The sequence below is a fragment of the Poecilia formosa genome, unplaced genomic scaffold (assembly GCF_000485575.1).
Source record: "Poecilia formosa unplaced genomic scaffold, Poecilia_formosa-5.1.2 Scaffold531, whole genome shotgun sequence".
NCBI classification, from domain to species: domain Eukaryota; kingdom Metazoa; phylum Chordata; class Actinopteri; order Cyprinodontiformes; family Poeciliidae; genus Poecilia; species Poecilia formosa.
The window spans coordinates 28590-55306 of record NW_006800470.1 but is presented as its reverse complement, the minus strand read 5'-3'; the positions used below and the strand labels follow the sequence as shown (position 1 = coordinate 55306).

The 26717-nt window shown below is 42.9% G+C and overlaps 1 protein-coding gene and 2 long non-coding RNA genes across 8 annotated transcripts in view; 2 read left to right on the top strand and 1 right to left on the bottom strand.

Moving 5' to 3' along the window:
• Positions 1–26717, bottom strand: part of fanca (FA complementation group A) — a 36416-nt gene that overhangs the window by 7136 nt on the left and 2563 nt on the right. For 3 of the 6 annotated variants that reach the window (XR_001659928.1, XM_016664921.1, XM_016664923.1), the window contains exons 4-33: positions 26427–26566; positions 26121–26216; positions 25806–25879; positions 24970–25079; positions 24498–24560; positions 24375–24420; positions 20357–20469; positions 20134–20210; positions 19756–19897; positions 18669–18802; positions 18458–18568; positions 17802–17897; positions 17662–17721; positions 14986–15068; positions 9732–9792; positions 9576–9625; positions 9410–9480; positions 9037–9126; positions 8700–8964; positions 8344–8443; positions 7874–8022; positions 7680–7776; positions 6915–7118; positions 6198–6271; positions 5321–5449; positions 4599–4686; positions 3867–4021; positions 3683–3788; positions 3493–3552; positions 3315–3419 (exon numbers count right to left, since the gene is read on the bottom strand). Coding sequence is in view for 5 of the 6 variants with exons in the window: in XM_016664921.1 (XP_016520407.1) it covers positions 3315–3419; positions 3493–3552; positions 3683–3788; positions 3867–4021; positions 4599–4686; positions 5321–5449; positions 6198–6271; positions 6915–7118; positions 7680–7776; positions 7874–8022; positions 8344–8443; positions 8700–8964; positions 9037–9126; positions 9410–9480; positions 9576–9625; positions 9732–9792; positions 14986–15068; positions 17662–17721; positions 17802–17897; positions 18458–18568; positions 18669–18802; positions 19756–19897; positions 20134–20210; positions 20357–20469; positions 24375–24420; positions 24498–24560; positions 24970–25079; positions 25806–25879; positions 26121–26216; positions 26427–26566 (3149 nt within the window). In the remaining variant the exon portion in view is untranslated. Of the gene's footprint in view, positions 1–3314; positions 3553–3682; positions 3789–3866; positions 4022–4598; positions 4687–5320; positions 5450–6197; positions 6272–6914; positions 7119–7679; positions 7777–7873; positions 8023–8343; positions 8444–8699; positions 8965–9036; positions 9127–9409; positions 9481–9575; positions 9626–9731; positions 9793–14985; positions 15069–17661; positions 17722–17801; positions 17898–18457; positions 18569–18668; positions 18803–19755; positions 19898–20133; positions 20211–20356; positions 20470–24374; positions 24421–24497; positions 24561–24969; positions 25080–25805; positions 25880–26120; positions 26217–26426; positions 26567–26717 lie in introns of all 6 variants that reach the window. The other 3 variants (XM_007540281.2, XM_016664922.1, XM_016664924.1) reach the window with 3 other exon arrangements.
• On the top strand, positions 8959–26246 carry LOC107834144 (uncharacterized). Its single transcript, XR_001659930.1, has 3 exons — positions 8959–9040; positions 15593–15599; positions 26235–26246. It is a non-coding gene; the product is annotated as an uncharacterized LOC107834144 (long non-coding RNA).
• On the top strand, positions 13892–14427 carry LOC107834143 (uncharacterized). The gene is made up of 2 exons (XR_001659929.1): positions 13892–13956; positions 13987–14427. It is a non-coding gene; the product is annotated as an uncharacterized LOC107834143 (long non-coding RNA).

The window sequence follows — 26717 nt, the reverse complement described above, 5'->3', positions numbered from 1 at the left end:
GGTTCTGATTGGTTGTTTTGGTCAGAACGGTGCATTACTTAAATATTGTACTAGTTATCAGTATTGGATCAAAGAAAGCAAGGCAGTTGCAAGCCTTTGAAATTGTGACGCTTTTTATGGGTCAGATAGGCTCAAGAAATTGTAACAGCAGCTGCGTAAGGGGGGGCCCAATTTAATTTTTTGTCCAGGGGCCCAAGATTTCTGGCAGCGCCCCTGGCTGTATCCATAAGGATCATAAAAACCTGCTTTCTGTGACACACGACATGTTTAAGAAGCACAGATTTACAACCTAAAGAAACCATCTTTATGGGTGAAACTAGCTGTCCATAGCGTGACAACTCCTTAACAAGGGGATCGTTTTTAATAAACGGGGTGCTTTTGAGATGATGATCTTTTTAGCTGGACTAACCAAAAGGAGAACCGCTGTGAAAGTGTCATGAATGACGACGCCCCTTTCAACCAGATCATTCACTTTGGATGTATTATCAAGAAAGATCACAATCGCTCCATTCATACGGGAAGCAGATTTCACACCATCACAACCTACCGCTCCTAAAGCTGCCTCTTCTACTGAACAATTCACTGTTGGTATGAGTTTGACAGCATGACGGCGTGTCAACTTTTCAAACTCTGCACCGCCCTCCACAACGGGCATGATGCCAACCGCCAAACCAAACCGGTAGCAAAAAGCTACCAGACCAGTCTGGCACAACCAAACCAACTTAAAGATCAAGTAACTGTATGAAGAAAAAAGTGTTTGAAACACCTTGCAGAAAAAGGTAGAAAGACTCAAAAGTCCAGTCAAGCTGACTCCCGTCTCCATGTCCATTCACTCAGAGAGAGACAGGAAGAGAGGGAGAGATTGATTTTGATTTTTAAAAACTAATTCATTCACTCAGTAGTGATCCATAGGAACAATGAACACAACTTCAAATTAACACGTCCATAAATGAAAGTTCAGAATTATTCAAAGTAAATAAAACAGCTTCATAATCCTAAATATTCTGAGAAATATTTAGTTTGTCCATTTTTAGATAATATTTATATTCTAACATCAGTCTTGCTCTAACCATACTGTTAAAGACCTTTTCTCAATCAGTACTCTGTTCATTATTAATTTTAAAATTTCTACTCAAATAAATTGCAAGCTTTGCCTGACCAAGAAAAAAAAATTAACAACCATCCAATTTTCTTCTGTCTTTTGTCACATAAAAAAACAAAAATAAGACTGTTCTGTGAAACTTTCTCCAAATGATTTCCAAATATCTCTTAGTAATGTAAGTAAATATATTATTCTAAAACATTGTACAAAACAATAAAATAGTTTCTCTTAATAAATAAAAAGGGCATTTATCTGAAACAGCAGGGTTAATAACAGAAACAAAAGCATAGACATGTATAACTTGATCAATCACTTGTCTCAATCTGCATGCCAGAACCTTTGAGAAGATCCTGTAGTTAGTACACAATAGACTGACAGGTCTCCAATTCCTTAATTCATACAGATCATCCTTCTTAATGAGCATAGCCCTGCGGCAGCTAAGGGGTAACATCCCTCTTGCCACACTGTTATTGAGGATCCATCAGATCTTCAGCCAACACAGACCAACACGGTTTATAAAACTCCACAGGCAAGCTGTCTATTCCTGGAGCTTTGTCATTTTCCATGCTCAGCAACGCCTCCTGCAGTTCTTCCAACATTAGAGCATGCTCCAAAATTACATTGTCTTGGTCTGACACCGTTTACAAGTCAGTGAGAAACTCTTCTGTCATCACACAGTCTTTCTCTGAACTCACTGGCATATAACGTTGAAAAAAGTCCACAGCTCTTTTCCGCAGTTCAGAACGAACGCAATGAATGAGACGATTTTGTCCATTTTTCTTCTCCAAACTGAAGAATTTTGAGGGAGCATCCATTTCAGATACTCTGAAAACGTGAACGTACCAGAGCTCCCAGCGCTCTGAGCCCAACAGATCAGCCAAAGCAGCTTTTTTTCTTTTGAGTGCCTGAAAATGGCCTCGATTTCCTGTGGACTCGCAAAAAACTCTGAATCAGGAGATTCTCTATCAGAACCAGATAAAGCCTCTGAATCACTTTCTTTTCCACTCTACTTTTAACTGAGTCTTTTTAGGTTTTACCCTTTTAGTCTTTAGATTTTCTTTTAGTGTTTGGTACTTTAAAAACATTTTCATCATCCCTGATCAGATTCCCTCCACTATGAACCGTAAAACATCCATTTCTTCTTGTAACCCTTCTTGTGTAGTCGTTGGACTCTCTTTACTCTCTTCAGCAGAAGTAATGACATCCTCAATGTCACGTTCTGAAACATTCGACTGCTTTTGCTCTCCTGTTGAAACTCCGTCCCCACTGGCTGCCACCGGTTCTCCGTCCCCAGCTGCGCCCGCTGTAGCTCCATTCACAGGACCCGCTGATGTCCCTGGCTCTGGGTTTTCATTAACCTGAACTGTCTCTTTTTGAACCTTTTCAGGGTAATTACGAACCGAATGGCCCTCCTGGTTACATCCAAAACACCTCATAGTTTCCACTGTTGGAAAAATAGGGTAATCAAAGCCGTCAACTTTAAATTTCATCACTATGCTCAGTTCCTCAATATAATTTTTGAGAATCATAAACCCTTGTCTTCTAAATGAAACGACGTGTTTCAGCTTTGCTGATTTGCATCCCGACGGAGCGTTTTCTGACCACGATGTGACAATTCCTTCAGCAACACATCGTCGCTGATGAAAGGTGGCAAATTAGACAGGATGATCTTTTTAGCAGGGTTCATTAAAGGGAAAACAGAAGTTTGCGTATTTCTCAAAACAATTTCCCTCTCAACTACGCTGTTCACCTTATCAATCAAGTCCAAAAACATAACCACTGCATTATTCATCCTGGACGCCGCCTTCACACTTTCACACCCAACAAGTTCCCAACAGCCAAACCTACTCCTCAACCGCAAAATCCACGCCAACTGGTATTTTAATAACAAGTCGACGTGAAAGGCTTCTAATGCGTGCAGCACTGTAACTTTTCCCGGCCATCGCACCGAGCTAAAAGCTTGGTGCGATGGCCGGGAAAAGACACTATTGAAACACCAGTGGAAACAGATCGTGGTAAAGTGCAAAACAAGTGAATCACCACTGTAAAAGGTGAAGTTCAAACCTTTAGAAAACCTCACACTCGTTCTCCTCCCACTCCACACATGCAGCAGACACTCACATGCACTCAAGAGAGGGAGAGAGACAGAGGGGGGAGAGAGAGGGAGAGAAAACCTGTTGGTCAGGAGGAATTACTACAAAGCAAAGCGTACCACTGCAGAGACGAGGAGGAGAGGACAGGAGGCGCTCATCAGGGACCAGACCCGGTCCACTTCTGCTGCTGGACGTCCACACCGTCCCGCAGCAAAGAGCAGGCCCTGCAGAGATGGAGCAGGTTCTGGTTCTGGTTCTGGTTCCTGCAGGACCTTCAGGCTTGGAGCAGTGACTCACCTTCAAGAGATGAACTGTCACCGCGCAGGGCAACACGCCGGCTGGAGGACACGCCTTCCTCTGAGGAAGTTGGAGATGGAAGCTGAAGCAGTGGCGGCTAACTATCAGCTAACCTGCAACTAACCTACAGCTTACCTGCAGCTAACTCTCAGCTAGCTTGTAGCTAAATGGCTGCTAGCCTGCAGCTTACCTGGGGCTGTGTGATGTGCTGCAGCAGCTGGCTACAGTCTACAATGCTCCGCCCTGCTTCAGCCTTTATTTTGAAGAACATCACAGGTGGCAGCACCAGGAGCACCCTGACACACAAACACACCCAGCATTGAGTCACAAACCAGTATCACCTGTCTGCAGGTGTCACCTGGGCAGAGCAGCACCTGTTCCAGGCCTCTATGTTTCTCTGTAGGCCGAGCCTGGAGGAGACGCTGCCAGAGGAGGTGGAGCATCTCTCAGACACGACCTGGAGCAGGAAGTCCCCCAGACCCACCTGGCGACCCCAGAGGTCACCGACCTCTGCCTCGTAGACCAGCTCCTGAAGGCGAAACCAGCAGAACCATCAAAACCAGCAGAACCAGGAAGTAACTGGTGGTGAATGTTTCTTTATAAGGTGAAAATCCTGCATGTCAGCGTTTTGTGAAAGATTAACGGTTTTGTAATTTTGCTGATGTGAGTTGATTTGGAGTTTTGTACTGTTATTCGTTGACCGGAGCCGTTTTCTGACATATCTTCAGTGATAACAGAAACATGCATGCATAGAAGAAGGAACCTGCTATGTGAAAATGTGTAATCTTTGTTTTCCAGAGCTCCGTTCTGTAGAAGCTCTATCAGTAAACTCTCCTTTGCTGCAAACAATGAATTCAGTTTGTCTCTTCAGCGTTTATTTATGTTACTGGCAGATATTACTGATGGAGGTTCTGATCCTGTGGGAACCGACTGCAGCGCTTCGTCTTCAGAGACGTAGATATTTACCATGTAGACAGACACACTGGATAGAAATATTTTTCAGGCCAGAAACTTTGTTAAATCAACATTTTTTCAGGTTTTCACAGTTGAAGCTCCTCTGAGCAGCCTGGCGTTCTCCTGTGAGCATCGTTAGCCGAGTTGCTCACCTGTAATCTGGACAGCAGATCCGGCAAACAGGTTCCAGTTCCAGACGATCCTGGAGAAAAGTCCAGGTTTTCCAGGTTCATCTCCCTACTAACATCAAATAAATTAATGGCAAATAGAACAATCAAATTACTGAAGAAACATTATAAAATATGCACATCTTTCATTTTTGTTCATTTTGAGCGTTGCAACTTGAACCCTAAGCAAACGTCTCATGAAACCAACAAGCTGCCAATATTCACTAGAATGTAGAAATTTTATCTGATGTTTCAGACTCAAACTGGAAGCTTCAGGAACTCCAATAATTCATTGCTGCTTTGTTTGAATCCCAGAATGACGTCCAGATGTTTCATCTCTAAGTTTATCTTTATTCATCTAGATCAGTGGTCCCCAAAGTGGGTCCTGGAGGCCCAGTTCTAGTTCCCTCCCTGGTGGTAGTAACAACCTTTTCAGCTTGTCAATGTTCTTCTAATGAGCCACCATTTGATCCAGGTGCGTTAAACCAGGGAGAGAACTAAAACATGCAGGATGCCGGGCCTCCAGGACCCACTTTGGGTACCACTGATCTGGAGCTTCAGGTCCATTTCTAATTCCAAAAAACAATAAAAAAAATATTTTGCAACATTTAAAACCAAAAGCAGAAAAAACATAGCAGGCCATTGACTATTTCAGGTTCAGGTTTGTGACGAGTCATCAGAGAAGGTCATCAGAGTGTTGCTGGCACCTGGGCGGCGGCTCCATGATGGCGGTCAGCAGACGTGAGCAGAGCGCCCTGGGGTCGCCGCCACAGCCTCCCTGCTCCTCTGGCCGGGGCAGATAAAGCTCCCAGCAGGCCCACTGCTGGTACTCCTGCCTGCAGGGAGACGGACAGCAGAGCTGCACTCAGAGCCGCTGCTAACGTTTTCACCTGCCTCAGTGCTAACCGCTGGTTTCCGTGGCGATTATGTGTGAAGCTGCAGCACCGTGCATTCAGAGGTTTCTGAGGCATTCCAGGAAATTATTAGAAATTACTGATGCAAATTACTGATGCAAATAATTTAAAGACAGAAATAAAACTTTACAATAATAAACCAAACTCTTTGTTTTAGCTAAAGATCAAACCGTGAACCTGATGGTCAAATTAATCGATATAAATCAATAATTGGGAAATGAACTAAATACAGTAAACAGAAACATTTGTGTGTCTATCAAACAGAAATAGTTTAGTTTCAAAAGTGAGAAGAAAACAGTTAGTATTTTCTTTTAACTGAAGCTGTTTGCATGGCGTTCAGACCAGAGATATTCAAGTTTAAAGTAATTTTTAAAAGTAATATTAATGCTGTGGAGCTGTCCAGTTCAAGTCCAGCCCTGGTTCTGGTGGAGGTCGCTACAGATTAGGGTGATGGTAAGGAGGCCTTCAATCAGGAACCAGGAATCTTTTCTGATGAAGGTTTTTAACGTGATTACCGAGATCAAAATAATTTACAACAAATTTTTTGCTGAAATGTGAATAAAAACTGAATTGAATTGTTTCCACTAGAACTCGCTGTTCACTGATTTCTCATTTCATTATTTGTGAAGAGGAACACTTGTGGAAGATTTTAAGGAGTTTCTAATCTCACCGCTCTGCATCCGACAAAAAGTCCGAGTGTCTCTGGACTCTCAGCTCTTCATGCAGCCACTCTGAAAAACACAACTACACACAAACAGCAGATATTAAACATAATAAAACATTAATAAATCCTTAATAAAGTAATATAACATTACTAAGACCATTAATAAACATTATCCAGTCACAATCAGCAGTTATTTATGACAGCGGTGAAGAAAACTCTCCATCTTCAGATGAATAGCGAGTTAGGCTCAGATTCCCATGAATAAAGTCGATGGACCTGCTGGTTCCGACGGGTCCAAATGCTGCCAGGAAAATGTCCACCACATTATGATACCACCTGGTTGGTGTCACCTGGTTCTGACCTGATCCAGCCTGATCGGACCAGATCACGTCTCTCCAACCCGGTCTGGTTCCGGTCCGGTTCTGCTGCTCCAAGGTTCTACAGGTTCTGCACAACTGGGTCGGAACCAGTGGGTCTCTGAACTTCTGGGCCCAGTCGGCCCGTTCTACTTTGACCTCTGACCTCAGCAAGACATTCTCCTCCAATCAGCTTCTTTGTTCCTTCACCACATGAACAGAGATTATAATCCAGGAGATTAACTGATTCACTGGCAGCAGCTCATCATGTCTGAAACATTGAACCTACTGGTTGGATCCAAACACTGAAAGTGGGAAATCTCTCCAGCTGGGCAAAGAATAACCTGATGATCCAGATTAATCTCACCTGGTACGGCTGCAGCTGCTGCAGCTGCTGGAAGGCAGCGTGTCTCCACAGATGCAGCACCGTCTCCGTCCAGCTGATTCCATCAGTGAAGCTCCACAGCAGAGCACAACCATCTCCAAGATGGCCGCCTGTTGGACCGTCCCCCCCCTGTCCCTCTGGACATATCCTAGCCTCAGGGAACAGCCTTGGGACCAGATACAGGAGCTGGACAGAGAAACAACCACTGATGAAGAACGAGGGAGAGAGAGAGACAGAGAGAGAGAGAGAGACAGACAGAGAGAGAAAGAGACAGACAGAAAGAGAGAGAGAGGGAGAGACAGAGAGAGACAGACAGAAAGAGAGAGAGAGAGACAGACAGAGAGACAGACAGAGAGAGAGGGAGAGACAGACAGAAAGAGAGAGAGAGGCAGACAGAAAGAGAGACAGACAGAGAGAGAGACAGACAGAAAGAGAGAGAGAGGGAGAGACAGAGAGAGAGAGAGACAGACAGAGAGAGGCAGACAGAAAGAGAGACAGACAGAGAGAGAGAGAGAGGGAGAGACAGAGAGAGGCAGACAGAAAGAGAGACAGACAGAGAGAGACAGACAGAAAGAGAGAGAGAGGGAGAGACAGACAGAGAGAGGCAGACAGAAAGAGAGACAGACAGAGAGAGAGACAGACAGAAAGAGAGACAGACAGAGAGAGGGAGAGACAGAGAGAGACAGACAGAAAGAGAGAGAGAGGGAGAGACAGAGAGAGAGAGAGACAGACGGAGAGAGAGAGAACCTTTTTGTAGAGGCTCTTGGGGACAAAGTCCTGCAGTCGCTGTGGAGACGCAGAGTGTCCTCTGCAGAGTCCGTAGGACACAGCAGCCACAGCCAGCCTGGGGACAGAGACACGTTGGACAGAGAGAGCTGCTTTAATATCCAGGATGTAAACTGGGAGGTTTATTGGTTTCACTGGTTTCCAGACCATCTAACCTGACAGAGAAGAGCATGCTGGTCCGACTGCTGCTCAACACGGCCAAACCCAGAGCCTCTGCTACCGGAACCGGACCAGGCTGGGCCGCCTGCAGGTGGACGATGAAGGCTGCCAGGCCCAGGATGTGGGCCGGTCTCAGAGAAGCTGCCTGAGGACAGAAGACGGGGTTAACCCTTTAACTGCCACCATGACAAGGTTCCCATGGCAACCGTCAAGGACGCCGGCGTCGTTAAGGCAGCTAAGGGGTTAATCTCTGCAGCTAGTTCGATAGAAAACTGTTACTAGATTAAAGTGAACCTGATGAAGCCAGTCTGTTTTTACAGCTCAACTGATTCAACTATTTTTCATGAAACGTCTTCATTTGATTCTGGGACAATTTTTGTTGTGAATTAGTTTTGTCTAAATTAACTTTGTGAGACATTCATTTGTCGGTGGCAATCTGGCTGAGCTGTAATCTGGATTACGGTACCTGTTGGTGAAACAGATCCTTCAGTCTGTGGATTACGCTGGAGAGAACCTGCCGGTTATCGAGCAGCACACAGACGAACCTGCTGCCCCACAAACTCTGTCTGAAAACAGAAACAAATCAGAAAAAAAAAAGGAATTTCTGATCAGAAATTGAACATTTCTGATCGATGCTGCTTTTCCACATTAACAGAAACGATTCTTATTAAATAGGATTAATTCTAACCTCATGTAGTTTCTGACACATTGACAGAAAACTATTAGGACAATATCACTGCAGATCAATCATCTGCCAATAATCACTTCAAGCAGCAATTTGCAGTAAATAAAGTTTTTAATGTGAAAATCACAGGAAGTCACCTGTTGGGAGGATTTCCTCTGGAAGCAACCAGCAGACTCTGACAGAAACTTTGCAGAATTAAATCAACAACCTGAAGATCACAACACAAACACTTCAGAACCACAGACCCAACCTGGTCCAGAATCAGAACCAGAATCAGAATCGGGTTTACCTTCAGATGGAGCTCGGGCAGCGAGGGGGCGGCGGCCGGTCCAACAGGGTCATCAGAACCGGGAAAGACGACACTCAGGGTGTGAGAAACCCTGGACAGCTGGGCCAATGACTCTGAGAGAACAGAACCGGGTTAAAGGAACAGAACCGGGTTAAAGGAACAGAACCGGGTTAAAGGAACAGAACCTGGGTCCCGTCCTGCTGCCAGCAGTTCGGTGAATTCCTGCAGTTGCTCCTGCAGAACGGTCAGCGGGGCTCCGGGTCGCCGAGGGCTTCCTGAAACATCACAGCAGGTCTATGAGCTGCGGATCTATGAGCTGCGGATCTATGAGCTGCGGATCTAGTCAGCGCTGGAAGTTGATTAATTAATAAACTGTTGGGAAAATCAAACCCAATCTAAGAAACTCAGCATCAAATCATCTCTGAACATTTAAAGAAAAAGATTTCATCCAAATTTACTGAACTTAATTTATGATTATTACTTCTAATCCTAAATATTTACACCTGAATTGATGCCGTGATTGGAATGAAGGTTTAAAGAATAAATTTTATCGTTTACCACTCTGCTGCCGTCGCTTCTGACAGGACTCCACATACTGGGAATACTGGGCAGCTGGGATCTTCTCTGCTCTGCACACAACAAACCAGTTTGACTGCTGGGAATCTTCAACTTTCATGAGGAGAAACGCCAGATCATCAGCCAGTGAAGAAAAAGCAGAACTCACTGTTTCAGAGCTTCAATGAAGTTCATCTGAGCATCGGCTTCGAGAGGAAGCTGAAAGGATGAGAAAAATCTGCTCAACCCCAGTGAAAATTCTCACCACTCTGACAAACACGCAGAAAGTTCTCACCACTCTGACAAACACGCAGAAAGTTCTCACCACTCTAGGCTTCAGCAGCGCAGGAAGGAACCTGGTCAGAAAGTACGGCCTCCGGAAAATGCTGTGGAGGGAAAAACTCCGTTCAGTATTCTGGAATTTTAGCTTTAGCTGGCAGGAGATTTTAAGGTAAGGTAATTTTATTTATATAGCACATTTTCAGCAACAAGGCAATTCAAAGTGATTTACATGAATTAAAAGGAAATACAAACAAAATAACAAACCAAAGGACAAAGACGAAAGGACACATTAGGGCAAATGGCAACATTCAGACAAAACAAAGGGCAAAAACAAAGACATGAATGAAGGTGGTGACGTCACAGGGCCATGAAGCCACGTTGCTGAGCCTCCCGGCAAAGTCCGATAAGGTGTTGTTATCAAGGAATGTCCTTAGGAGCGCTCAGCGCCACAGCTGCATGGACACCAGGGAGGGGTGAGGTGGGAAGGAGCGTTATGTTTCTTCAAGGAGATTAGAAATATGCAGCCCTTCCAAGGCCAATTCAGAAACAGAATGTCTTAGGTCGGGAAGATTATAAATTTCAATCTTCCCTAAAGTCTCTCCGATACATCTCAGTTCCCAATCATCCAAATTAGTTTGGTCGTTCCACTGAGCCGAAACCAGCAACTTCTCCAAGATCGATTCCAACTCATTAGTGAGTTTTAGAGTCCTCAGCTGGGCTGCGAGTCTCAGCAAGACTCGCATCCAACTTGCGTCTCTGTCCACACCAACAGTCTGAGTGTTCGCCAGTTCGGCCAAGTCCGTCACAAATTTGTCAATAAGCCAGGAATCCACAAGCTCCGAACAGCAGAAATCCTGTTATCATGAATAAATCCAGGTGAATCCCGCCGGGTGTGTCCCCGCAGGACAAGAGGCTCTCCTGTGCTCAGACTTCTCGTCAAGAAAATTTGATCCATTGCATTGAAAGATCGGTTAACCAGATCCATAATTTGTAGATTTGGATGACGTGCAAAGAAAGGCTCCAAAAATATAGAAAAAGAGAAAAAGACGGGACAAAAACAGAGGAAGCAGGGCAGGCAAGGGCAGGGAGGGAGCAGAGGGAAGAAGCATCTGCCTTCACCGAGAGGAAGAGAGGAAACCTGTCACTTTGTCTCGAATCATTTGATGTTAACGCTTCATAACTTTATTATGTTTTAGTCTGCCTGTGTTGGTCAGGTCAAAGGTCAGAATGACACAGAGGTTTTTAAATCGCTCCATGGAAGCTTCAAGGATCCGACTGTATCGAGTTCAGCTCAGATTTCTAACTACGAAGATAAAACCTTTCCATGAACTGCTGCGTTTTCATTCTGTGAACATAAAAACTTTAATAATAAATATTTATCACAGAATAATTTAAATCCCACTGCTTTGCAGTGTCGCCGTTTTTGTCTGTAGTAATTGGGTCAAACAGATCTATGAATATAAGTTATCCATCTTTAATTCTGGTTGATGGGAATAATCCACTTTACAGGAGCTGGTTCTGTGTGATCCAACATTTCTGATCACACAGAGTTCAGTTTTTCTACGTCTGGCTGCGATGTTTCCATGTTCTAATCTCGTGTGGAGGGATCATCAGCCGAGTTTATTTGTCCCACATTTCAGCAAGAAGGCAATTCAAAGTTCATTACATCATGAAAACAGAAACACAACTGAACATTTTCACACATCAGAAACTTTATCAGTTTTTTTATAATGTTTCCATAGCAACTCTAACCAGATTTTAATCTGAGTTTAAAAGAACTCAGGGTTTCGGCTGCTTTACAGTTTTCTGGAGGTTTGTTCCAGATCTGTGGTGCATAGAAGCTGAATGCAGTTTCTCCATGTTTGGTTCCGACTGCAGAGCAGAACCAGAACCAGCAGGTTGATCCAGCAGGAGATCTTTAGTCCGTTCAGTGATTTATAAAGGGTGTGGTGTAGAACTAGATGATGTAGAACCGGGTGGTGTGGAACTACATGATGTAGAACTGGGTGGTGTAGAACTAGATGATGTAGAACTGGGTGGTGTAGAACTAGATGATGTAGAACTACATGATGTAGAACTACATGATGTAGAACCGGGTGGTGTAGAACTACATGATGTAGAACTACATGATGTAGNTAAGGTAAGGTAATTTTATTTATATAGCACATTTTCAGCAACAAGGCAATTCAAAGTGATTTACATGAATTAAAAGGAAATACAAACAAAATAACAAACCAAAGGACAAAGACGAAAGGACACATTAGGGCAAATGGCAACATTCAGACAAAACAAAGGGCAAAAACAAAGACATGAATGAAGGTGGTGACGTCACAGGGCCATGAAGCCACGTTGCTGAGCCTCCCGGCAAAGTCCGATAAGGTGTTGTTATCAAGGAATGTCCTTAGGAGCGCTCAGCGCCACAGCTGCATGGACACCAGGGAGGGGTGAGGTGGGAAGGAGCGTTATGTTTCTTCAAGGAGATTAGAAATATGCAGCCCTTCCAAGGCCACACGGGGAAAGCCAATTCAGAAACAGAATGTCTTAGGTCGGGAAGATTATAAATTTCAATCTTCCCTAAAGTCTCTCCGATACATCTCAGTTCCCAATCATCCAAATTAGTTTGGTCGTTCCACTGAGCCGAAACCAGCAACTTCTCCAAGATCGATTCCAACTCGTTAGTGAGTTTTAGAGTCCTCAGCTGGGCTGCGAGTCTCAGCAAGACTCGCATCCAACTTGCGTCTCTGTCCACACCAACAGTCTGAGTGTTCGCCAGTTCGGCCAAGTCCGTCACAAATTTGTCAATAAGCCAGGAATCCACAAGCTCCGAACAGCAGAAATCCTGTTATCATGAATAAATCCAGGTGAATCCCGCCGGGTGTGTCCCCGCAGGACAAGAGGCTCTCCTGTGCTCAGACTTCTCGTCAAGAAAATTTGATCCATTGCATTGAAAGATCGGTTAACCAGATCCATAATTTGTAGATTTGGATGACGTGCAAAGAAAGGCTCCAAAAATATAGAAAAAGAGAAAAAGACGGGACAAAAACAGAGGAAGCAGGGCAGGCAAGGGCAGGGAGGGAGCAGAGGGAAGAAGCATCTGCCTTCACCGAGAGGAAGAGAGGAAACCTGTCACTTTGTCTCGAATCATTTGATGTTAACGCTTCATAACTTTATTATGTTTTAGTCTGCCTGTGTTGGTCAGGTCAAAGGTCAGAATGACACAGAGGTTTTTAAATCGCTCCATGGAAGCTTCAAGGATCCGACTGTATCGAGTTCAGCTCAGATTTCTAACTACGAAGATAAAACCTTTCCATGAACTGCTGCGTTTTCATTCTGTGAACATAAAAACTTTAATAATAAATATTTATCACAGAATAATTTAAATCCCACTGCTTTGCAGTGTCGCCGTTTTTGTCTGTAGTAATTGGGTCAAACAGATCTATGAATATAAGTTATCCATCTTTAATTCTGGTTGATGGGAATAATCCACTTTACAGGAGCTGGTTCTGTGTGATCCAACATTTCTGATCACACAGAGTTCAGTTTTTCTACGTCTGGCTGCGATGTTTCCATGTTCTAATCTCGTGTGGAGGGATCATCAGCCGAGTTTATTTGTCCCACATTTCAGCAAGAAGGCAATTCAAAGTTCATTACATCATGAAAACAGAAACACAACTGAACATTTTCACACATCAGAAACTTTATCAGTTTTTTTATAATGTTTCCATAGCAACTCTAACCAGATTTTAATCTGAGTTTAAAAGAACTCAGGGTTTCGGCTGCTTTACAGTTTTCTGGAGGTTTGTTCCAGATCTGTGGTGCATAGAAGCTGAATGCAGTTTCTCCATGTTTGGTTCCGACTGCAGAGCAGAACCAGAACCAGCAGGTTGATCCAGCAGGAGATCTTTAGTCCGTTCAGTGATTTATAAAGGGTGTGGTGTAGAACTAGATGATGTAGAACCGGGTGGTGTGGAACTACATGATGTAGAACTGGGTGGTGTAGAACTAGATGATGTAGAACTGGGTGGTGTAGAACTAGATGATGTAGAACTACATGATGTAGAACTACATGATGTAGAACCGGGTGGTGTAGAACTACATGATGTAGAACTACATGATGTAGAACCGGGTGGTGTAGAACTACATGATGTAGAACTAGATGATGTAGAACTACATGATGTACAACTACATGATGTACAACTACATACTACATGATGTAGAACCGGGTGGTGTAGAACTAGATGATGTAGAACTAGATGATGTAGAACCGGGTGGTGTAGAACCGGGTGGTGTAGAACCAGGTGGTGTAGAACTAGATGATGTAGAACTAGATGATGTAGAACCGGGTGGTGTAGAACCGGGTGGTGTAGAACCAGGTGGTGTAGAACTAGATGGTGTAGAACCAGGTGGTGTAGAACCAGGTGGTGTAGAACTAGATGATGTAGAACTAGATGATGTAGAACCGGGTGGTGTAGAACCGGGTGGTGTAGAACCAGGTGGTGTAGAACTAGATGATGTAGAACTAGATGATGTAGAACCGGATGGTGTCTCTACCCTCCTGGTTCTAGTCAGATCTCCAGCTGCAGCTTCTGGTCGTCAGTCTGACCTGCTGCAGGAATCATGACTGCAGCCGATCAGCTGATTGTTATGACCAACTGGAATCGGTTCTTATTTCTCCCAGCCGGTAAAATTGATCTAGAACGGCATGAAACTCCCTGCAGTCAGAGTAAACGCTGTGACTACAACAGGCAGAAATGTTCGGATTTCATTCATCTTTTGTACATTAAATTCCATTTTCCATGAAAATTTACAGTTTTAGGAAAACTTCATTAAGGTTTTAGAGCTGTGCCTTTTAGAAGGACTCGGTGCAAAAGCAGAGTTGTTGCCATGGTTACTGTGGGTAATCATGGCAACCGGTGACGGTTTAAAGGCTTCTGCAGTGGGACTGCGATCGAATCCACCATGTCGATAAATACTCTGTATTTTTATTGCTATGGTTAATCTTGGTTGTTAAAATATTGTACCTGGGACTGAAACAAACTGAATTAATGATCTTTTTTTAACCATTAAGGAAACAACATAAAACAACTTTAATGATATTTGTGCTATTCTGAATGTTCAATAATTCCAATCAACTGTCGATAATAATAATAACTTAGTATGGAAAAGTGGCTCTATGTTTCCTGCAGTGTTTTTCTCCTTTTAACAGTTTTAGGACAAACCTCTGACAATGAGGTCTGCTCAAATAAAATACTCAATAATAAATAATTAGCATAATATCTATAGCACAGGTGACTCACCTGGCCTCCATGACTGTTGCAGGGATCCTGCTGCTGCTCTCAAACAGACACACAGCTTTCTCCACATCCTGTGCAGCCTGGCTCTGAGTGGGAAAACATTAACATACAATTTATTACAACTAAAGCTTTTGTTGCAGATGTGATGATGTTCTTTAGAGTTTTTACTGCAATGAAACAATTTGTTAGCTTCTCATGTTAATAAAACCAACGTATACTGAAAGTCTCAGTATACGTCAAAGTACACCATGTGCCACTGAGAGGTGACAGACCATCTAGACCAGCATTTCTAGCTCTAGTGACACCTGATCTAGATGATTTCCTGCTTTAACCTGATGGAGACGCTTGCAGAGCAGCAACCTGTTAATCAGCTATAAGACAGAAAACAGGATTCAGTTCCTGTGAATAAACCTACGCCACTCTGATCAGAACAAGAAGTAACTCAACTCTGAGTCAACTTAGCTCTGAGTTATGTGACAGCATAAAAGCCTTCGTCAATAGAAGGCAGCCAAAGAGAGACAACGGGGGCAAATTACAAGTGATGGCATATAGAAAACGTAACATTTAAAAAAAGCAATACTGTCACTGTGAAACAGCCAGAGTTAGCAAGTTAAAGTGTGAATGTTATGTGACAGAGAATTAAAGTTTGAAAATAGGTATGTGATTTTATTTGAACAAAATGTTAATGTTCTGCATTTTCACTTGCAGGCAATAAAGAACAACGACGTTTAATGTCTTTAATGTTTAAAGATGATTGTTTTAAGGAGGTGATTGGTAAATCAAAAGTTATAACAGATTCCATCAAAAATTAATAGAATCTGTGATTAATCCCCTAACTTTGTAAGCTTGAAATATAAATATGTATGCAGCTGAGGTAGTTGCCCTGGACAAGCCCCTCCCCCTGCTGCACGCCAACCAATCACCTGACTTAAAGCAGGTAAAGTCTCCCAGCTGCAACCAGCAGAAACTTCCTCCATTACAGTCATACAAGTAGTAGCAAAGTTGATTCATGGTGGGATAAAGTTATTCTCAGTATACGTCAAAGTACACCATGTGCCAGATTACAGCTTGTACAGTTTAAAGTAATAAATAGTCTACTTCTCAAATTCTCGTCTAGCTAAAATTTTCCCTTGGATTCCAGTCCAGTGTGACGGTGACGGACCTGGCCTTGCAACTTAAGTCATTTGTTTTTCTTCTGCCCAAGTTTACATAAAATTTGGAGTAATATCTTCTCTATACTCTCAGGAGATTTTAGAATCCAAATCCAAAGTTTTCCACTAATTGCCATTTTTTCCAGTGACCACCACTAACCTGCCCCCCCAGCAGGGGGAGATGTTTGCTTTCTGTTCTCTTCTCACCAGACGCTGCATTTTACTCCAACGCCTCCTTCTACATCACAATGGCTTAATACTGTCAGAACATTTTTGAAGGTAGAACAAATTTCATTAATAGTGAGGGGCAGTTCAGCAAAATGGACACTCAGTCTTGTGGAGTACCTCAAATCTCTGCCGTCATCCTGCATAGAATGATGCATCATGAAGACATTGAATAACAGTTTAAACATTTATTCAACGTTTAAACTTAGTCATGTGACTAAGTTTAAAAAGATAGGAAAAATATAATTACCTTTTAGCTCCACAATGCCAGCCCCCTTTTAAATTTTATTTATTTATTTGTATTTATTTTTTCTCTTTTTTGTTATGTCAGTATGGTAATTTATGTTCATTAAAGGAAAAAAATTCGGAGAAGTTATATAAGTTTTGCAAAATGTATGTACTGTCAACAAATGTATAATCTCCTGATTAAAAAAAAAAAAAGTAGTAGAAAAGTTGTTCAGGGCCCAACTGGTGAGAGATATTTAATTTTCTAGTTCCTGATGCCGTCCTGGGAAGCTGCCCACATTATGCCCATATTCAAAAAATGCTTTAATATCTCAAACCAGACGTGTCTGAAAATTCTCAGGTTTTAATTTTCAGGAAGGTTCAAAAGAAGCCATTTTGTTCTAAACATTAATTTTGAAAAGTTCCTTTCTGTTCATTTCCTGAAACTTCTGCGATGAGGCGACAGTCGTTTGTCCTCATGCAGCAAAGCGACTGGGGTAATTCACACATCCGAAATTTTGTCTTGCACACGCAGATATGCAAACCCAGGCCAGCAGCCGCATAAGTTGAAGAACGTTCATCTTTGTTGCTGTCACAAAAAATGTTCACCTTTCGCTGCCGTTCGTCAAATCGTAACGATGATAACTCGTCAGCCTAAAAGAGGCTTTTTAGCTGAAATAGTTGATTAATCTGCATGATGTGATAAATTCAGATTAATTGCATGCAACAGCGCGTTAAAGTTGACAGCCCTAGTACAGACACATTAAATACAAAGTGAGACAGAACGGTGGACTTCTTTTACCAGTTGTGTGTTTGACTTTGCAGCAGGGCTGGCCACACTTTTCAGAAAAGTTCAAGTCACAAAGATCTACAGACTGAAAGCAGGGAGGCTAAATAAAATTGACCTAAAACTAACCTTTTTGTGGTTGATGCCACCAACATAAAATACAAAGGGAGTAAGTTTAATAAGAAACACCAGCTGGGGATTGATGGAGACGCCGCTCTGCTAAGGAGAACCTCGTGGTGTTAATGTGAGCGATTCACATCAATAGTTCAGGATCCTGCTGGCTGGAAGTACCTGAAGTGAAGCACCGGCAGCAGAAACATCTTCATATAAACCCATGTCCTCCACCGACTCCTGCACAAACACAGAATAATAGTTCTGTTTATCAAAATGACCTTCAGATGAAACATTTCAGCTCAAACTCATCCTGCCACCTGCAGGTCGGCCAGCCGGGTCTTCGCCAGCGTGACGTACTCCATCAGGAGGCTGCGGTGTTTTGGAGGCACAAACGGAGGGTGAAGAATATGAACCTGGTATAAAAAGATAACTGTCAGCTATGAAAGGTCAAAGGTCACCCTAGTACATGAGCAAACGCCACAAATAGGTTTAAATGAATGTTTCACTAATTACTGCTACGGTTGGTACATTTACACCTTTATGAACTCAGACTTCAGTCATTTAGATTTTTTAGAATTTTAAACATTTTAAATTATAAAAATATGTAATTATTTTTTAGAACTGCTTCAAATTTGAATGGTTTCAGATCTGAAACATGACGTTTTTTGTCATTGCTTAGAAACAAACTTTGGCCTATGTAAAGTTGTTATTTACAAGAGAATCGATATAAAATCTTGATCCTGATTTTCCTGAAAATTGACATTTTGTGATTTTTTTCCCCACCTCCAATGGAGGCTGTTTAATATTTATTGATGGGAAAATAAAGCCTGGTTTTAATCACCTCAATATGTTCAAAATTCAACAGACATTAAATGTGAGGACGACTCCCACTTCCTGCTGCCTCCAAATAAATAAAATAACTAATGTGAATAAATGTGCTCTGTTCATTCAACCTGCAGCTAAATGATTTCACCTTTAAGTACTGAGGAGGTTCAAAGGGCACGAGGTCAGACAGGAACTTCAGCAGGAACACCAGAGACTTCTTACTGCCAGCGTGGAAACCAGAGCGTCCGCCGAACGACATCTGGAAGCAACGAAGATAAATTTAATAAATTTTACTCTTTAAAAGAAATGTTCATATACAAGTTGTTGTTAAAACCAGACAAAACTAGTGAAGCTGAAACCTTGAACCAGTCGGTGTAGGATGGAAACACGCCGGCGCCCTCTAGAGCCCCCTGCCGGGCCAGCAGGAAGGCGGTGATCAGCTTCTCCAGATCGTAGCCTCCGAACGCCGAGCTCAGCAGGCGGCACAACGCTTCTGGCAGAAACAGACGCAGCTCGCCATTAGCTTCGTCGCTTCAACCGGTCTGACCTGCCGCCCAAGGGGGGCTGGCCATGTGATCATGTGACAGTGATGCAGCAAAGGATTATGGGATGTTAAGCAGAGAAGTGAAGAAACCGGTAAATATCGCTTATCGGCGTAGCAGCAATAACCAATTCTCGATTCATTTGTTAATGGCATCGTGACTTACCCTCACCCCAGGCCAGCTGAAAGTTTACAAAATATTTAAATCTGAGCAACAAGGTTTTACCAAAAATGTTTGTGCGTTTTAACAAAGCAGCAACTTCACTGTAGTTTAGTGATTTTAAAATGTCAATGCTTCTCTAAACATGAGTCAGCAAATATATTCCGGTCAGAGAGCATGAAAGGAGATAAGCTGCAGTTCTTTCAACATGAAGGTTATTGTGTTTCTGGGATAAATTTTCAGTATATTGAGCAGAACCAACAGTCAGGAAATTACATGGCATTTGTTTAAATTTAGTTAAGTAATTGTTTATGGTTTGGAATATTTTGAATGAGATCTCTACCAACTGCACAGTGGTGCAGTTGGTAGAGCTGTTGCCTTGCAGCAAGAAGGTTCTGGGTTCGATTCCCGGCCCCGGTCTTTCTGCATGGAGTCTGCATGTTCTCCCTGTGCATGTGTGGGTTTTCTCCGGGTTCTCTGGTTTCCTCCCACAGTCCAAAAACATGACTATCAGGTTAATTGGCCTCTCCAAATTGCCCCTAGGTGTGAGTGTGTGTGTGCATGGTTGTGTGTCTCTGTGTTGCCCTGCGACAGACTGGTGACCTGTCCAGGTGACCCTGCCTCTCGCCCGAAATGTTAGCTGGAGAGGCAGCAGCAACCCTCCTGACCCCACTAAGGGACAAGGGTGTAAAGAAAATGGACGGATGAATGAGATCAGTGTAGCTTTCATAGAAACCGGGTTTACCGCTGAGACTGGACTGGGCCGCCTGGTCGTAAACCAGCAGGGTGGAGACAAAGACCAAGACGTGTTTCCAGTTGACCTCGTGCGTTTCCAGAACCTGCTGCAGGTGATGCAGCAGCTGCTCCACGCTGAAGATCGCAGCCAGCTGCCACAGACAGGAGACATCCTAATGCATGCATCCTCCACAAATCATCAGGAAAATCATGGCAGTGAACAGCGGAGATGGCTCCAAATATGATGCCACATTTAACGTTTACTACTTCCTTTCAGCACCAGACACAGAGTTGCAATGCTTACATTCCAGGCCTGATAAAGTGACAAACGATTCAAACATGTCATTCCAGAGTTTTCCAGACAGCTGAGTTGGTAGAAATCATTTACCTTGCAGCAAAGCGAGGTCAGACAGCGGCCGGCTTTAGCAACAGTCCAGTCATGCTGCGAGGTCACAGCGTCCGACACTGACGACAAACAACAATTTATTAAAACAAGTTTCAGGGTGGATCAGAGGAATTCATCCTGTCATCGTACCAGACACCAACGCTATGGCTAACGCCTAACCCTAACCCACCGTCACTGCTAATGCTACTGCTAACGCTAATGCTACCTGTCAGTTGAGGATTCCAGGTGAAAATCTGAGTCAGGCAGTGAGCAAAGAACTGCTGAAGAGCTTCTGGTGACACCGAACCTCCACATAGTGAAGCATCAAGAGTCTGAATCCTGCAGGACACACAAAACAGAAGAGCATAGAACCAAACCTGGACAAAAACAGAACTAGAAGTGCACCGATTTATTGGCGCTGATTTATTTAATTTTGAGAGCTCAGTGGTGATTGGTCGATGCTTACATGTCAAGCCAATCTCATCCACCGATCTTTTGGCAAAGGTTTAAAACTCAACCACTGTCCTCTTCTGCTCTGCAGTGAGAGGTTGGACTGTTAGCCCAACCCACCAGGTCAGGTCTGCAGTAACAATAGTTGCCCCACTCTTACCAACTCAAAGACTTTCTTGCTATATTCAGCAACATTTCAGACTTGATATGGACAAAATTGGAATTGGTAGGTCAGGCTTTTAACGATCTGTAATCTACGATCGGCCAAAAAACTTCATTTGGTGCAGACCTACATAGAACCAAACCTGGAGAACATAGAATGCCTCCAGGATGTCTCCAGGTTTTCCAGGGACGTCCCACTGGGAGGACGCCAGGGCCCTCATGTATAAAGTGGCGTACGCACAAAAAATGTGCAGTGCCATCATATTTTACGCACAAGCCAGCATATATAAAAATGAACATGGTGGGGCGCTGTGGTGGCGCAGGTGCAAAGCATGACCCACATAGGAGACCTTAGTCCTCGTGGTGGTGGTCGCAGGTTCGATTCCTGGCCTAGCAACATTTGCCGCATGTCTTCCCCCTCTCTCATTACCCTCTTGCCTGTCGGGGTGCTTTCAAATAAAGGCAACAAGAGCTAACAAAACTTTTAAGAAAAGTTTGCGTAAAAATTTGCCGTGAAAATGTATGGTAGCCACGCAAACTTTTTCTGTGGACAATAAACTACAAATCGCCAAAACTCATCTAAACACACTGAAACCTGACTAAATTCAATTATTTAGACCAAGAAGAATCAAACCCGATGTTCATCATAACTTTAATTTTTATTGTTTAAATGTAAACTATGAAACTGAACCGCATTTATCCCCAGACAATAACCTAACACACACACAAAATAAAGAAAATAAAAATTATGGTAAAACCTCACACCAATGCAAATAATAATTTCCTCAGTTTGTGTCTCAAAGATGTAACACATCATCTGAATGCATCTATGGCTCATTTCATTCTCACTGAAGAGAAAACAGGATTGATCAGCAGATTGACTCCAACAGGTTTGATTATTAAGGAGATCAGGTGTGGAGACGATCACAGGTCCATCAGTAGCTGCATCAAGGTGAGCCGTATCATACATACTGTATGATCTTTGTTGTATGTTGCTGTCAGTGCTGTTTGATGATGATCTTGTTTTGAAATACAAGTAGATTCAAACTGCAACTTGTGTTAGTGTTTTTGTAGATTCAAGTGACATCTAATGTTTTTTTAAAGTTAATTTGGGGATTATTGACTACCAGTATTATTTTTTTAAAGGTTTTATTAGCTCTAATGGCTTTTATTTGATAGTGAATTGACAGGAAAATTAGGTAATGAGAGAAGAGGGAAACTGTGCAGCAAAGGTCGCCAGGCCGTATTGAGGACTAAGGCCTCCATATGTGGGTTGTGCTTAACCCCTGCACCACCACAGCACACCCTACCAGTAGTCAGGGGCGCTGCCAGGAATCTTTGGTCCCCTGACAAGAAAATTAGATAGGGCCCCCCCTCACACAGCTGCTGTTACAATTTCTTGAATCTATTTGACCCATAAAAAGGGTCACAATGTCAAAGACTTGCATCTGCCTTGCTTTCTTTGGTCCAATACTGATAATTAGCACAATATTTACTGCTCATGAATTTTACATGCAAGACTAAAATTCAGTCTGCATCCAGTATGTAAGTAGGTTACTTACATTTTTTCTATTAGTTTTAGATACTGAAATGTCTCTCCTCACGAGCAACAGTCATAGGCAACATGCAAAATACACATGAAGCAATCCAGACTTCTCAAAAAATGCTATGTAGATGCATTTTATTCAAGCTGCAGTAAATAACTTTAATAAAAAATATGTTTTCTCCATTTGTTAAAGCTGTCACCATGTTGTAGCAGTTTGTTATGAGGCAGATAATCTGTGAAAACAATCAATCTCCTCCTCCTTGTCCCTGAATTACTATTACTGGTTAAAGTAATGCACTGTTCTGACCAAAACAACCAATCAGAACCAGGGGGAGGGTCTTAGTGCTGTCAATCAACCTCATTCACTCACTGCTAAATGTGCTAATGGTGGAGAAACAACTTATCGTTAGCTACAGCATAGCACAGAGCAAGTGGAGGGAGGATTAGCAGCCACGTGAGATTGTGATTGACAGTGCTAAAACCCACCTCCTGCCTCTGATTGATTGTTTCTAGACAGCAGTGGCAGAAAGCAGATGAAATACATTTTTCAGATTATCTCTATACCATACTGTCACAACATGACAGTTTTAACAAATATGTATAAAAATATTTTTTTTATACAAGTTACATTAATTTCACTTAGGAAATTAAAGCTGCAGTGTGTAGCTTTAACACTGCTACATACTGCATTGGGTCAGGGTTAGGGTAAGTCATTACTGTTTAAACTTTACCTTTAATAACATAAAGTTACCTCATTTTTAAAGTGCAATCAGTAATACTTTTATAACAAATTTATATCAGTAATGATTTCTTGGTTAATGTCAAGTTGTCATAACGAAGACATTTTGAATAATGTCAACTTTGTATTAAAAGTGTCATAGTTTACCGAATGACGCTTTATGACAACAGTCATAAATATTCATGAAGGCTTATTCATGTTCATGACAGGAGTTATGTCAGTCTTATTCAACCCCCTTCAAATAAAGTGTTACCCAAACTGTTTAAAAATTGTCTGAAAAAGATGCAGATTCTAAACGCAATAAAATTGCATCAGTTAATGGAAGATTTTAATTTAGTAGCCCCTTAATTTATTTTATTATTTATTTTTTCTTTTTATTATTTCTATTGATTTATTATTTATTTGTCAATAATTTTAGTATTTTGTTCGAGCCCCTGTAACCAATTGTGATTTGTAAACAGTAGGAGTTGTGATATTTATTTTTTGTAATATTTGTTCTTGATGTGTTGCTGTGAGTTTGTCATCACTATTCCTGTATATTCAATAAAAAAATAAATAAAAATAATAATAATAAGGTGAATACGGCGCCTCTGCCCACCACAGTGAACTCATACCAAACAGCTGCAGGACAGACAGTCATCCTTCAGTCGAGCCACTAACTTTATAAATACAAAGCGTCTCCATTATGTAAATGTGCAACTTACACACACGATTCCTGTATGTAGAATCAACGTCCGCATCCCCCCCCCACCCCCCAGACGTCTCTCCGTCTGTCTTTAATCCCGGCTCAACGCTCTGCTGTTCAAACAAACATTTCCACTTGGATTTCTTTATTTATTTATTTTTTCTATTTGGATTTTTTTTTCTTTACAATTCAATGTTTTTATTTTTTGTGAAGTGACCTTATGATCCATGAAGCAAATTTTAAATAATAGTTATTATTTTAAATATCTATACTGCCAGCAGGAAGGACGTTGCCATGGTTACTTCTTCAGGTGGCAGCAGACTTCCAGGTATTTATTCTAATTCACATTAAGATGTATTTATGGGTGACAGGCAGACCAGCAGCTGCTCTATTTTCCACAAACTGACTTATAAAGGAAAGGTCCGTATGTTGTGCCTATGAGCGTAGGCACAACTTTATATGTCCGAATTTCTGCGCCATTTTGTTCGTATGACGATTTTTAATGTGAAAGCTGGACAGGACACCAGGACCCAGAACCGTCTGGTGTGACTTTTTATCCTGTCTGCCTTGGGAAGAGTCTGACTCTGGACTGGGGGCAGCGTGAACTTTGATCCTGTCTACAAGGAGCAGACAGACCTGAAGTTTAAGAAGAAGAAACCAACCATCGCTCTGCTCCTTCATTGCACTCTTCCTTGATGTCCAGAAGCCCTAAAAACAACGACAGCCAAATCTTAGCAATCAGTCAGAAAGTAAATGCGCAGCAGCAGGCGCAGCAGCAGACTCACAGTGAAGCAGTTCGTCCAGCACTGAACTCCTCCTCGGCGATGCCACCAGGACTCCAACCACAGCTGAAACACATGAGACGCATCTTCAGCTGCGGCTCTCTGGAACCGGCAGCTGGACTCTCCTTAGGTCCAAACAGAACCACAATAAACAATCAGAACCTCAGAGCAGAACCAAACGGTTAGTCAAACCCCAGAAAGCTTTTTGAAGCATCACTGAGCTGATCTAGAGCAGAGATGACCTGTCCTGAGCCGGGTTCTGGTTCTGCTGGAACCAGAACCAGAACCCAGCGGAGGTTTCTTCCTGTTAAAGGGAGTTTTTCTCTCCACTGTCGCCGTGTGCTTGCTCAGTATGAGGGAAGGCTGTGAAGTTAAAATGAGTCCTGCTGCATGTTTAGCTTAATGCAGGAACTCATGTTACTTTCAGGGTTGCAACAAGTCGCCTCCAGAGGAATCTGGAGAAAAATGCTCTTACTGGATAAAACGTCCTGTTGAACTTGTCTGGTCTCCTCTTCCTCCTGCGGAGGCGTCCAGCAGCAGAGAGCCTTTAACTGACCGGGCAGCCATGATGCGACGGCGTCATCACTGGAACACAAAGGGAGGGGCAGGACTTTGGATTTATAGACGCATCTAAAAGGTTCATCACTGACATGGTGAGTCTGTTCCATCAGATCCATGACTGCAACAACCTCCACACTGGGGTCTCCATAGCAACTAGTAGACTCCATCTGTGTGCTGATTGGTCGGCCAAGTTATGCCAGATAAACCTTAGCGTGAGGCTCAGGTTCTTCTGTGTTAAAGCGCCTCAGGCTCATTGTTAAGCACAGTGGAGGAGGAGTGATGCTGTGGGAGTGTTTCTCTCCCACAGGTTCTGAGAACCTTGTTTAGAGATATTTAGATCATAATATGATGGAAAACTGAACATGGCTCCTGTTTGGATAGCAGAACCAGAACATGTGGACCATCAGTTCCTCCTTCCATCGTCTCAGTCAGAACTAAACCCTGTAGAAACCCGAGGAAGTTATTTTATTGAAAATGCAGCTAAAACAAATTTATTTCTAGGCTCTTAAACATCTGATCCTTTGGTACCAATAAGTGAGGAGGACATTAGATCCAGCGGCTTGGGCCCAGAACACCTTCCCTTTTATCTGACAACCAATCAGAAAAATAAAGGTTAAACCTCTTCTCATCGTGCTCAGAAATACGGCAGCGCCTGACTTCAGGTTACCAAGATGCTTTCTGGTCAGGCAGCATCAGCAGCTCCTGAAACATCAAACTTTCATCATGAAGCAAACCAGAAACAGAGCTCACCATTCTATGATGTAATCCAGAGTGAGGATGTTGTAAAGGTGAAGTAAGTACAGCAGCTCCAGGTGAGGATGCTTCTGAAAACACAACATACCCGGGTTTAGTGTCCAGTTAGGGTTTACACAAAGTTTCTGCTGGCAGAGAGTGAAAACACTCCAGATTACCAGATTCACATGACCCAAGGTTCTCTCTCCTTGGTTGTTTTAATCTTCATTTAAGAATAAAGTTCTAAAAACATTCAGAACTGTAAAAACATGTAAGTGAAGAAGAAAAGCATCTGAGCCGCAGGAAGTGAACCCCTGCCAGGTGTGCGATCACCTGATCTCTTCGGTACTCCACCCACAGCAGCCTGGGGCAAAAAACTCCTTGGCAAAGCAGTAGTTTGCTGGCCTCCAACAAAACCTGCAACTGGACCTGCAGAGGACAGGTAAGAACAGAACCTGTCAGAACATCTGCAACAGAAACGACCCAAAGCTGCTGGTGGAAAACTGACCCAGATTTCACAAAGAAGAACCAGAAAACAGGAGCAGGTACAAATCGAAAAGCTCAGCAGCAGAGTCAGATGAACTTAACATGTAAGGGTACACTGATACCGGTACCGGTACAGTGTCGTGCATCGCTCACTCTCTGAGAAGACGTGAACATCTGCCTCAGTTTGTCCTCCTGTCTCCCAGCGATCTCCTCCAGTTTGTCCAACATGGTCTTCACCGAGATGGCTCCGACAGAGACGCCTCGTCGGTCAGCCTGACGCCTCAGTTCATTCCCTGCAGCAGACAACACGTTGGGGAGGGGCAAAATAATGAGAGGCAAACATCTTATCTTGGTGTGGAGGCGAGTCATCCGTTAATCTGGGTCTCGTTTCCTTTGGAATTGACCACCAGCAGCTGAAACCAGATGATGTAATGTCTTTGAAAG